The sequence below is a fragment of the Solanum verrucosum genome, unplaced genomic scaffold (genome assembly GCF_900185275.1).
Source record: "Solanum verrucosum unplaced genomic scaffold, falcon-dt-bn FXZP01000699.1, whole genome shotgun sequence".
NCBI lineage: Eukaryota > Viridiplantae > Streptophyta > Magnoliopsida > Solanales > Solanaceae > Solanum > Solanum verrucosum.
In genome coordinates this window covers 364,010-377,787 of record NW_026020469.1, presented here as the reverse complement: position 1 = coordinate 377,787, position 13,778 = coordinate 364,010, and the positions used below count along the sequence as shown (strand labels likewise).

Here is a 13,778-nt window from a genome sequence, read left to right as displayed (position 1 = left end):
ATTTTCTTAAAACATTTAGCCAAATAGTTAATTACTGGATAGTCGCATGTTAGCGGACATTTCGGGTGCTTTCAAACCCTTTCCGAAATGTTAATATGAACTCCGAACCCCCTTTAAATATTTTCATTAGATTTACTGTTTTAATCTTTTGAAAAAATAGTTTTCTTGATTTTTCTTTAAAAAATTAAGTGGCGACTCTTAAAATCAGTCTAATTATTATTTTTAAATAAAACAATGTGTATCTGATTTCTTAAAAGAAATGTATGTTTTTTAGATACGATTTTTACAAATTTAGTGTATTATTTATTGGTATCTCAGTTTTGAAATATATGATTTTTATAAGAAACTTTGCATTATATATTGGTATGTATCTAAAATTAGAGCTCCAAAATTCAGATACTTAAAAACTCGAAAATCAGATACAAAAAAATAGAGCTAAAACTCGAATTACTAGAGAAGAAAAATTATATCTTTGATTGAGATTCAGAATTTTTGAATTTTGTAGAATCCTCTTTTGCCTGAGATTTTCAAAATTCTGAAAATTAAATACAAAAAAACAGAGCTAAAACTCGAATTATTGGAAAAGAAGAATTCTATATTTAGTTGGGATATGAAAATATTTTAATTTTTGCTGCGGAATCTCAAAAACTGTTAAATGTCTTGAATTGATCCACTGATTAAGCAATTAAGTTACAGTCAATTAACCACTGATTAAGCATTTTAGTTACAATCAATTATTATCATGCGTTTTTCATGTATCTCGCTATAAATGTATCGGATACAACAATCATATACATGTATCTTGCGGATTCAGACTCATGTATCCTAAGCACGAAATATGATAGAGGAAGTAATATTTGAAATTATCGAAAATCTTAGTAACTAAGACCTAAATTAGTGGGGTTTATGTAGTTTGCTCGTTGTTCTATCTGTTATAAAATTTGTACATTTTTGTGGCAGATAAATAAGTTGAATGAACAGCATTCAATGCTCTGTGTTTTTTTTTATTTCGAATTAAATAATTGATATAGTAATTCTTTCGTTCAATAATTCAGATAAAATTTTATTAGTGGTAAAATTTATGGATAAAGAAATTACAATAACAATTTTACTATTCGAAATCGAAAAAACATCAAAGATCATTGATTCTTAGGGTCTGTTTGGCCATGCGATATGAAATCGTGATATGAAATCATAATATGAAATTATGAGACGAAGTTGAAGTTTTGTTTGGACATGCGATTTGGAGTTTTTGTGTTGTATATTCTCTCATAAGAATCTCATAAGTTGTAAAACTATTAAAATAGCCCTAATTATTCATTCAATCTTACTAAATAAACAAAAAATTATAAAATCGCATAATAAATTATTACAAAACTATTTGTTCTCCACTTAAGTTAAGAAAAAAGTTTTGTAGCATTATAAAAAGTAGTAAAAGTTTGTTTCATCTAACTCTTCCTACTCTAACTATGATTATTTCGTTGAGAAGGTTATCTTAATCTATCTTCTTCTGCCTTCTGAAGTGAAGTGAAAAAACTTACTTCCTCTGTCTCAGAATGAATGGCGGAGTACAAGTAAGAGTATCAAGGCACCGCCTTCTATTTTGGACTTGGACATCAGTTCCCAAACTCTTTAAAATAATAATCTATGTTTAAGAAAGTACAATAATCTTTGGTGTGAGTAATGATAAAGTAGCTATATAGTATATTTTATGATCGTAAATTGTGGAATAATGTTGAAGTTGTTGGCAGTTAATAAAAATATTTTTCAATTAGTGTCACTGTTGGCAATTACACATTTTAAGCGCATTAACTTTGTGCTAAAATCAAACATACTGGAAGTAGTGATTATCAAACATACATCACTAATTTTGTCCTTTTTCATATTAAATTGCTTTAAACTTTTTTATATGTAACCGAAAAAGAAGTTTTTTCAATTATGAAAAATTAAAAAAAAATAATACTCCCTCTGTTCTTATTTATATTCACCAAATCAATTTCTACTTTATCGTTTATATTAATCAAATTTAAAGTAATAATAAATTTTATGTTGGTGAGAATAATAAATTTTAAAAAGTAATGATATGATTATAAAATTTATTTACATATGAAATAAATGGTTAGTAGATATAAGTGTGGAGTTGTTTTAACAAAATATAAACTTGTGGATCAATTTTTGTATTTGAAAAATCTCAAATCCTTATTTGGAATTCTCAAACCATGATTTTTGGAGAATATGAGATTTCATCTCATGATTTGAAATCAACCTGAAATCACATATGAATGTTGATTTCATCTTAAAATTTCATATCGTAATATGATATTACCTAGTCAAACACCTACTTATTGCTGCACAAAAGGGTCACCTCACACAATCTCATCACACACTGTATTTACCTAAATGTAGTTGTTCAACTTTACATGTTTAAAGCTTATATATCTAATGATTTTGCCTTTAGATTTTGTGTTACTCATTCTACACATAAATGCTTTAATATAACAAATTTATTTTAAATATTTGTACTGATTGATATAAAATACATGTGGTTGTATATATATGTGTATTATTATTTCTGTCAATAAATATTCATTTTCTTAACAATTTAGGATGAATATGGTTTATGATTGCACAATAAATTAGAAGAAGATCTGCTTATATAAAATCAATAACCAATATTGTACTGAAAAAAAAAATACATGCACACATAATTCAATCTCAAACGAAACAAAACAATAAAGATTAACAAAAACCCATGTATATTCAAGAAAATGAATATTTACTTAGTTCAAACATGTTGCTCGAGCTCTCCAATAATGTTGTCGCACCGAATCAGGGCTTCAAAAAAAGCACTATTTTTGAAGGACGCGACATATAGTTATCGACATTTTGAAGAGTCTGAACAACATAGTATAATTTAGTCCCATATCATGACAACAGCAATAACCCCAACACCTAGAAGGACAGCAACAAACTTGAAGAATTGAGTATCAAAATAACATTTGCTTTGTGGTTTAAACCCTTTTGCAATAAGGTGATTAATTGCCACATAAATGAAAACTCCACAAGCAATTCCCATTGAAATAGCATAAGTCCAATCAGCTGTACGGCCTTCACTAGTAGCATCAATTGCAATTCCTATTCCTACACCTATAGGACTTGAAATTGCAAAGGCAAAAGAGTAAGCACAAGTAAGTAGAAATGGCCTTTTTGGTATCATTCTTAGAAGTGCGATTCCCATTGCAATGGCTGCAAATATTTTGTGTAATGAAATTGTCCATAGGTTTCTCCATGCCTCTCCCTTTGAAGCTGAAATTTAATTCAAGGAATGTGGGATTAGCGACGGATAAATTTTGTAGCTAAAGAGTAAAATCTGTCGCTAATCGTATTTAGCAAGGATTAAGCGACAAAGTTCTTAGCTAATTTTAGTGTTTTTGTAGTGCAATTAGGGGATTTTGCTCCACTTAAGTGTTAGGGACGAAATAATTAGGTGTGTTGCGGGGAAGCTAACAAAGCAAACCTCGAAAGACCACAAGTTAGAAGACAAGCGAGTAAAATATACCAAAAGACATAAAGATCTAACGTGGTTCGGTCAATCAACCTACATCCTCAAAAGAGATGAGCAATTCACTATAAATATGAGAGTACACAATAGCGAGAGAAGTAACCTCAAACAATTCACTAAGAATAAAAAGAGGTTAACACAAATAATAATGCATCACTTGTGTCCCACAAATTCTCTCCCATAATCAAAACACTCAAAGCCCCAAGGACTAGATTGTGAATGTTGAGTAAATTAGAAGGTATGAGTCTCTATTTATAGAGTCCTAAACATTTTCCTACAAGAAAAGGACTAGCCAAATATGAAGAGTTTTATTTTTTTTTTCTTTTAGGAAAAGGAAAACTTATTTATGCTAAGAAACTCAGGGCAAATACCCAATAATAAATCACATTATTGAAGATGATTCTCTTTTTTTGGGCAATTATCCGAGACCTATGTATTGACCCGACTAGGTATCCATATTCGAGGCATGTAGGCATACTAAGTAGAGCAAAGTTTTCCCTATATATACTGAAAGATTTTTTTTTTCTCAGAGCTTGAATGAGAGACATTTGGTTAAAGATGGAGGAAGGTATGTATCGGATCCTACCATATCCCTCGGTGGTATTATTAAATTAGGATGATCACAATGAGTAAATGGTTTTTTACAAAAGCAAATATGAAATGAAACTAAATAAGGTAAAACTCTAAATTTGTTTTAAAAAATAGCCTCTTAATTATCCTCCATGTAACTCATTCCCTAGATGTTCTAGGTTAAATTTTTTTAACACTATCAAGTTAGACTTCAAATAATTTTGTAAAAATTCTTTATACTGTCAGTGTCTATATAAAATCTCCCGGAGATATTCTCTCTACATAAATAAAGAAAAAAATATATATACTACTAGTAGTTTGTTTACCTGATACTCCAACAGCAATGCCTTCAAAAATAGAGTGGAAACACAATGCAAGAATGAGAAGTATTGTATCCCCAAGTGAAGTTGTCTTTAGAAATGGATTTGTTCCATGTCCCTCATCAATATTAGTTGACCTTCCTTCTTCATCCACTTCAACTTTGGACTCACTTGATTCATTTACACCCCTTGTCACAAACATAATAATGCAATCACTAAACATAGTGAGAAGATATCCTACAAAAAATAAATGAAGGTCATAATTAATTTTTTTTTTACATATTTTATTTGAATGCGCGTCCTTCATGACTCTTGAAAAATGTTGTCAGATGTGTGACAGATCCTCCAGTAGTATTGCATTTGGAGGATTTGACATGAATACGGTTATGATGCAATAACAATAGATAAGAATTTAAGTTATATACGTCATCAGTAGTATAAAGAAAGTTTCAAACTATCAAAGCTCCTAAAGATTATAAAAAGTGAGATTTAATAAGATAGGTTATCTTCTATGACATGTAAATATATTGTAACATAACATCTATCTTTAGTAATTAACCTGCAGAAGCCAACATGAAGGCAAAAGGGTACTCTTTTTCTGTAAGTACACCAAAAGTTGTAGCAGAATCACTCAAGAAATGCATCAAAGAAGTCCCTAAGAAAACACCACCAGCAAATTGAGTTCCTAACAAGAGAAACCCCTCATTCCATCGATAGAAATAAGGCGATACGCCACCAACAAATGTGCTTACAAAGAGTATGATCAAGCAATAAATTTTAACAAGAATCAATCCTTTTGCGCGTAAATTTGTGTTTGCATCTCCATTTGAATCATGTTCATCATCATCAGCACCACCATGACCATTGATAGTGAAAAATTGCAAGAACAAAAACAGGACTAGTGTTAACAGAGTAGTTGACTTTTTTATGGAAGTCATGATCATTTCTTGTTATTGTGTTGTGCTATGGAAATTAGTTTAAATTAGTTGATGTATAAAAAGAAGTATAATTATTAGACTGAAAATTTTAATGATTGTAGTATTTTTGCAGTACAAATTTGACTTTTGGATTAGATTGTACTACAAAAAAGAGGTTGTACAAAGTTAGTTGCTTATTGGCCGGCTTCTTAGGAAGTTGACAATTTCATGGATTTTATTTATTTTTTATTGGAATGTCAAGGAAAATCTGCATTCACTATTCTTTGAATGCGTACTGATAAACCCTGTGTAATACTCCATTTGTCTCATTTTATATGAGTTAGTTTGACTTGACACGATATTTTAGAAAGAAAGAAAGATTTTTGAAATTTGTGGTCTAAAAGAAGTGATAGATATTTGTGTGACTATAAATCAATTCATTAAGGATAAAATAGGAATTTTAAAGTTAAATTGTTACTTAATATAAACATATGTCATTCTTTTTGGTACGGACTAAAAATGAAAGTAAGGCATATAAATTGAAATAAAAGGAGTAATTCGCAAACAACATAAAAGATGTAAACCGCACCAGATTTACATAGTATGACAAACTCGACTGAAAAGGCGTTTACAGGGAGAATGATCTCTAACCTCCCTCATGGGATACCATATTTAATTATAAAGTATGACATATAATATAGCAGTGTGGTGAACATAAATGCCAATGCTTCTAAAAATGGGAAATGTTGTTTAAAAATGGAAACAGGATAATATAATATATTTGCCAACAAGAATAGAAGAAATTATTAGATGGTTCTTTCAAAGTTCAAATTAATATATTGAATTTTAGCATTATAGATGGCAACTCACTTAGTCAATATTTCCTAGGATAAAGCACTAAATGAAGACATTTGTTTAAATAAAAACTTTAAAAGAGTCATTATATAAAGAGATTAGTCTAAGCAATATAGTATCCATTTGTTTAATTAAGATAGGGTTAATTTTACGGATGACCAACAACTTTTACTTTATTGAACATCATAAAAATATTTTTAGTAAAGGAGAAATAATTAAACTCATATTATTATAAGGGTTTGTTTGCTAATTTTAATATTTAATTTATGTATTACCTAATATTCACATTCATGCATATTTCATATTTTATCTGACATACAGTAATATATAAATTCATTCATAACTTACATAGATATTATGTATGATGAAACTAAAATGGAGCAATCAAATGTTATATTATTTAATGTTGATTTCTATTAAAATTGAATCTCTTTGAATTCCAATCCTATTTTATATAAACTTTAGGAATTTATGCTGAATTTTATGTAGAGATTATATCACCTACAATCCAAACCAAATGGCCCTTAAATGTCTGGATTAGAAAAAAAGACTAGGAGATAAGAATTATACAAGTGAAAGATTCTTTCCAAATTAGAAAACCAAGAAAGGTAAGTAAATTAATTTCATAAACTACAAATTAGAAAATGCAAAGTGGGACGAGAGGGTGTTGCTCGGATGGTAAGAACCCCTCACTTCCAACCCGAAGGTTGCGAGTTCGAGTCACCAAGAGAGCAAAAAGGGGTGGGAGCTCCTAGGGAAGGGTAAAAATAAGAAAATGCAAAGTGGAGCTGAGTAGTGTAGACTTGGCCCAAACCCCTTATAGACACAAAAAGAGGTGGTTTTGTTAAGCAGCCCATCAGGTTTTGTTGGACTTGGAAAGGCACCGACCCATTGGATTCCACTGCACAGAGCGAGAACTATTCGTTGCTCTGTGAAACCAGCCTCACGCAATCCGCCCCACTCTAAGAGCCAAGCAGTCCATACGAAAGTCTGGACCATGTGACTCAACTCTGTGCTTGGATAGGGCAGGCCAGTTATCCTTCCACTGCACAGAGCGGGAACTATTCGTTGCTCTGTGAAACCAGCCTCACGCAGTCCTCCCCTCTCTAAGAGCCAAGCAGTCCATACTTTCATCTGGACCATGTGACTCAACTCCATGCTTGGATAGGGCAGGCCAGACTAATACCAACCAAAGCCCAGCAGTCCATACTTTCGTCTGGACCATGTGACTCAACTCCGTGCTTGGATAGGGCAGGCCAGACTAATACCAACCAAAGCCCAGCCATCTGGAACAACCTAACATTCCACCACATTGTTGCCTCAACTTAGGTTACAAGCCCACGTTACAAGACTCGGCGTTTAGATGTCTTATGTCAATTATATGTATTAACAAAAGTCATTGTTCACAAACGATGTGGAACAAAATATGTTAGGAGTAATTCTACCTTTATTTGTTTATGTACCTTTAGAAGTTGATTAAAATAGAATATTTCTTTAATATTTAGGTATCTGTCATTCGTAGAAAGTGCTACAAGGAATTGCAATCGAAATGGTTACAAGTTACAATATAATCAAAGCTCCATTTTATACCTTTCTCTATTTACAAATAATTGGAAAAAAATACTCCAAACTAAAACACAAAACAACTTCAGCAAACACTATTAATTGGAACTTGAAGAATTAAAAAAGTGAAACTCAAGGAACAAATTATGAGGTTCAAAAGTTTGTTAGAGTTTCAAAACACATTAACGATTTATGGAGTTCAAATCTTTAGAAGTTCAAAACCAAGGAACGAATCAGGGGTTCAAACATTTATAAGTTCAAAATCAAGAAACGGTTAATGAAGTTCAAACCTTTATAAGTTCTTCCATATTTTAAGCATGAGGATTTTATCTAAATTTTATTTTTGCGTTAAAGTGTGACCATCTTTTTTTTAAAAAATAATTATGACCGTATGGTGGTGAGACCTTTATATTGATGAATTAAATTACAAAGCTAAGGGGAGCTTAAGCTCAACCCATTGTTCCAATAGATGCTTCGCAAAAACTAAGATTCTGACAAAAACTATACAAGTTTTGAACAAATTTACAAGTCCAGCGTTATAGTTAAAATTAGCTATAACATCTCAAGTGGATCAATTCTATACAAAATAATTCTTCCTTTGCTTATGCCTTAGGGACTCCATTTATATGAGATCAAGTTTGTAAGGTCAGTTGACTATCGATGGTAGGTGAACATGTGCAAAAATAACAACTCCTCATTTGTAATACTCCATTTTGCCAAGGCAGATGCAACTTGGTTGGCTTTCCTGTAACAATGTCAAACCTTACAAGTAATAGTACTTGAAATATTTTGAATACGAGTAATGATATTCTTCAATTTTTCAAGGGATATTGTAATTACCTTTGATCATCTCAACTACTATTTTTAAATCACATTCCAAGATTACGTTGCTCTGCCCATTTTGAGGACACTATTCTAGGCCATTTAGAGCACCCTTGGCTTCGGCCATATTGCTAGTATCCCTACCAATACTTTGAGAAAAGGCCATGATAATTTACCTCTATGATCTCTATAAATCCCTCCAGTTCCAGCTCTTCCATTTGCATCCCTACTTCCATCAGTATTAATCTTCACCAAATTTTCAGGGGGTTTAAGCCACTTAATCACAATACATGCAATTTTGGGAATAGGCCGGTAATCTATTGATAAATAACTCTCCACCCGGAGCTTCATTTTGTATTAGTCTTTGCCCTGAACACTACCTATTTTAGATGAAATAGAATTTGATATTGAATCCTCTTTGTATAACATTTGTTTCTTCCATATATTACTGGATGTCTCGCTTTCCATATCTTCCAACAACTACGACATGAGTAATTTATAAAATAGTTTGATGAAGTAAGTTTTTTGGCTTGATATCTCACCATTTTTGGAGCATATACTTGATAGGTATATCCTCCCAAGAAATTCAAACAAGATTTCCAAAAAAAATTCCACATATGTTCTGCAATTTTCTCCCCAATGAAAGTGTGGCGCATAGTATCTCTTTGGTCAATTGGACAACAAAAACACCTGACATCATAGTCTACTCCAAATCTTGCCGCAACAGTTTCATTAAAAGGTAATTTGCTTTTCAAAAATCTCCACATTAAGGAAGACATTTCACAAGTGTGGCTGTTCCACTACAACTTTTCAAGTGGTGGCTAAAATTCATAAAATGCCAGATAACTAACCATCACACCTAATTATTGTTGTTCCTGCATTCAAAGTGTTGGTGTATATACCATAAATTATAATAAATTACAGTTGAAAATAAATGACAAAAATGAATTATAAAATATTTAGATTGAGGCGCAGATATCTCGCTCTCTTTAAGGAGATTCAATCTCATTGCGACATAATCTATACCGATCCAACAATATATCTTTTGCCTTGTCCCCTACAAGATATAACAACCAACAACATTGTACAACTCAAATAACTTCGAATTAGTTGAAGAGCCCAAAGCTCCACCAAAACAACACTTTCCTTCAACATATAATTACTCTATTTTGTATCATGAATTAGTTGAAGACTTAATAATTTTCTTTGTCTCAATTCTCTCTTTCACTACTCTAATCTCAATATAAACACAATATAGTACTCCTTATGATATTTTTCACTCTATGTTTTCTTGTACATTTTTTCTCCTCAAAACAAAGTTAGACCATCACTATTTAAAGATGATGAATTCTTCCTTACAATGAAAAGAAAAAATGTGGGTAATATTATGTGTATGTAAATGAATGGCCTAAGGTTATAAGTTACTAAAAACTAATGACACTAATGACCACATTTGACCACTAAATAATAAGGATAAAGAAGACGTTTAATGCCATTAATTCACAAAACCAAATTCTACACAGTTAATAAAGGATTGTAACATATAACATATGCCACTAGGGATCGTTTGATAGTGTATAAAAATAATCCTAAATAGAATGTATCAGTAATACTTGTATTAGTAATGCATGTATTAGTTTAGATAAATATTTTTATGCATTGTTTGGTTTGATGCATTAAAAATAACATGTATTGCATAAAAAATAATATTTACAAAGATACCCTCTACAATTATGGTGGAAAAGATGTAAAAAAGTTTTGAGGGGTAATTGGGTCTTTAATTGAGTTAATGCATGCATTAAAACTATTGCATTGCTAATATCTAGAAATTCATGGTATTAGTAATGCACACCTAATACTCAATAGAGTGAATAACTAATGCAATCATTAGTTATACATAGATTAGAAAAGAGTATCAAACAAGGTACTAGTAATACACAAGACTAATGCATGCATTATTTTTCCTAATTCACTTTACCAAACGACCCCTAAATGTGTTGCACATAAATGAGAAGGGATGCAATGCCCAACGAACAAAAGCATGCAAAGGACGCGTTATTATTAAAATTCAAATGCCACACTAACACAAAATATAAACATAAATTGACAAGTGGGATCTGTTCGGATGGTAAGCACCCCTCGCTTCAACTCTAAGGTTGTGAGTTCGAATCACAAAGGGAAATGAGAGCTCCTGGGGGGAGGGGGTAAAAATAAATATAAATAAAAACTAAATAACAACAGATTAATAAGGATATGAGCCCACAGAAAAAATTGTTTCCTTAAAGAATCTAATCCCTCACAACTGTTCATGGTTTGGATTAGTTTCTTCTAGAACACTATTCTGCAATACGGACAATCGAAATTTATGCATAATCTAGAGAGTTGGAGGTGAAAATAGGGTGGGAGTGGGGGAGGACATAGGCTAATGGGGTGGAGTGTGTTAAATGGTCGGAGGAGACAAACAAATATAGAATGCTACTTGTAGAATATGATTTTCCTACTTTTATGTTTTTATGGGATTTATCTTCCTAGAGAAAATGTTTTCCACAATTTTGACTAACCCAATAATGGAAAATATTTTACGTAGAATATGTTCCTTCATACCAAACACACCAAATAGATGGAGTGATCAAATGACCCTTATTGCGTACGTGAACATACATTTGATGACACAGAATGATGCGTCAATATAATGAACATACATTTGATGACACAGAGTGATGCGTCAATATAAATATGTAACTCCTTGTTCTAATCCAAAAATTGGAGGATTGGGTTTCGACAATTAAAAAAATTACACTCGTCTACATTCTTAAAGGCTTGAAATATTAGCAAGTTTTGGGCAAAAAGTGGTGGTTTAATTAGGCAGCCCATCAGGTTTTTGTTGGACTTGGAGAACACTGACTCGTTATCCTTCCACTGCATAGAGCGAGAACTATTCGTTGCTCTGTGAAACCAGCCTCACGCAGTCCATCCCACTCTAAGAGACAAGCAGTCCATACTTTCGTCTGAACCACATGACTCAACTCCATGCTTGGATAGGGCAAAAAGTGGTGGTTTAATTAGGCAGCCCATCAGGTTTTTGTTGGACTTGGAGAGCACTGACTCGTTATCCTCACTACTAAAAAAATTGCAAAAGGAGACCTAAAAAAAGAGACCTCAAAAATAGGTCGCTAAAAAGAGACCTCATGAGGTCGCTATTTGCATCAATAACTTTTTTTTTTTTAACAGGAGAGACCTCGTGAGGTCAATTTTATAAAAAAATCTTCCTAATTAATAATATAAGTGACTTATTTTAATTTTTTTAGTTTATAGTATGTCTTTGTATAAAATATGCGACCTCACGAGGTCACTATTTGTTAAAATAAAAAATACTAATTTAGGTTTATATATCTTGTGAGATCTCATTTTATTAGTCAAATTTGTAAAATAATATTTTAAAATAAGAGACCTCATGAGGTCTCTTATTTTTATTAAATTAAAATAAGAGGGCATTTTTAATTTAGTTCATTTCCTTTCCTGCTCTTCACCTAAAAGCTAAAAAAAGCCCTAACTTGTCTCTTCCCCATAGTTTTACAGATGTGTAGCCTCCGGTTGTCGTCAAGCCTCTCATCAGTTTGAAGTTTTTTAGTTTTCACCTTCGGAACTCACTCGGTTTGAAGCCAAAGCTTTCGTCATCGATTCAAATTCTCGGTGTCGATTTCTTTCTCTGCAAATAAAGGTGAATCTTTCAATCTTTAAACCAAGTTGTAACTATATTGTTTATTTATTGCAAGCATCCATCAATGTAGACTCTCTCTTTCAATTTACTGCAAGCATTAGTAGAATTTGTGATTCTCTTTTCACTTCATGAACATATAATTAACTTTGGGTTTTACTCTTGTTCTATTTTAATGTCCTGTTTTGACTTCTCATGATGATTAACATGAATGCTAGCAAGTTTTGTATCATATAATTTAGAAGAAGATACATGGGTAGTAATGTCTAAGAATAAAGAAATAAACTCGGTTATGAAGATTTTCTATTATATTTTGAGATTATTTTACCTTATATCTCACTCTAAATAACTCCTAATAATCATGTGTTGAATTTTGATTTAAATTTAGAACTAATATCATTTTGATTCATGTCTCTGTATGTATTTTGGTTGTTTTTTAACTGAGGAGAGAAAAGTTATATATATATATATACACACACACACTATAGTCTATAGATATAAACCATCGTGCAATAATGAGGAGAGACAAGTTAAGAAACCATTGTACCGAGAAAGGTCCTTGACCCTTAATAGTGCCTATTGGCTGCATCATCATCATCATCATGCTAGTTGAAGCTGCTGCCTCAAATGCAAGAATCCCCTTAATACTACTAACTGGGAAGATGACTTAATTTCTTGCTTGAAAAATTCAAATTTTGTGTGTAGATGGATCGTAGTTTGATGTATAATAGGAATAATTTTGGTCAAGAGGGGCTAAGGCCTAAAGATACATGGGTAGTAATAACTAAGAATAAAGAAATAAAACCTGTTATGAAGATTTGTATTGTATTTTGAGATTATTATATCTTATATCTCAATCTAAAATAATCACGTTGTAAATTCTGATGCAAACTTAGAACTAATATTGTTTTGGTTTATGTCGTTGTATGTATTTTAGTTGTTTTTAAACTGAAAAATGTATGGATTAGATGTTTTTGCTGATAATTGACAATTAAGATGACTTGTTCTTTGTTTATGAGTAATTAAGATGACATGTGGATCTACCTATTATTTTATTGGTTGTAGTAATGAGAAGAGGAAAGTTATATATATACTATAGTCTATAGATATAAACCATTGTGCAGTAATGAAGAGAGGAAAGTTAAGAAATCATTGTGCCCAGAAAGGTCCTTGACCATTCTGTAATAGTGCCACCTTACTACTATTTTTTTAATGATGTATTCTATTTTGATTTATTTATGGAAGTGGACATTATTTGGGACAAACTGTTGAGAGAAGTATGCTTTTGTAGTCACCAAAGATACATTTATTCATTTGCACAAGGCCTCGTTAAGCAGTCCCTACTAGGATTGTTACAATTTGATTTTCAGTAAATTATTACATAAATTAGTGTTTAACAAATTCAATTTTTTGTGATCTTTATGTAGATGAATCGTAGTTGGATGTATAAA

General features: G+C 31.6%; 1 protein-coding gene across 1 annotated transcript; it reads right to left on the bottom strand.

The window, feature by feature from the left end:
- Positions 1-2,743: 2,743 nt before the first annotated feature.
- On the bottom strand, positions 2,744-5,419 carry LOC125809002 (zinc transporter 2). Its single transcript, XM_049488680.1, has 3 exons — positions 5,012-5,419; positions 4,459-4,689; positions 2,744-3,306 (listed from the first exon to the last, which is right to left on the bottom strand). Exons 1-3 carry the CDS (start codon positions 5,394-5,396, stop codon positions 2,915-2,917), a joined length of 1,008 nt encoding a protein of 335 aa, XP_049344637.1. The 5' UTR covers positions 5,397-5,419; the 3' UTR covers positions 2,744-2,914.
- Between the last annotated feature and the right edge of the window lie 8,359 nt (positions 5,420-13,778).

What these genes read in the sequence shown, in the direction of transcription:
- LOC125809002 (XM_049488680.1), bottom strand. Translation starts at nt 5,396, where the DNA reads ATGATCATGACTTCCATAAAAAAGTCAACTACTCTGTTAACACTAGTC. An exon ending in CTTCATGTTGGCTTCTGCAG is followed by an intron (nt 4,690 to 5,011) that starts GTTAATTACTAA and finishes TATTTTTTGTAG; the next exon opens with GATATCTTCTCACTATGTTT. An exon ending in CATTGCTGTTGGAGTATCAG is followed by an intron (nt 3,307 to 4,458) that starts GTAAACAAACTA and finishes ATTAAATTTCAG; the next exon opens with CTTCAAAGGGAGAGGCATGG.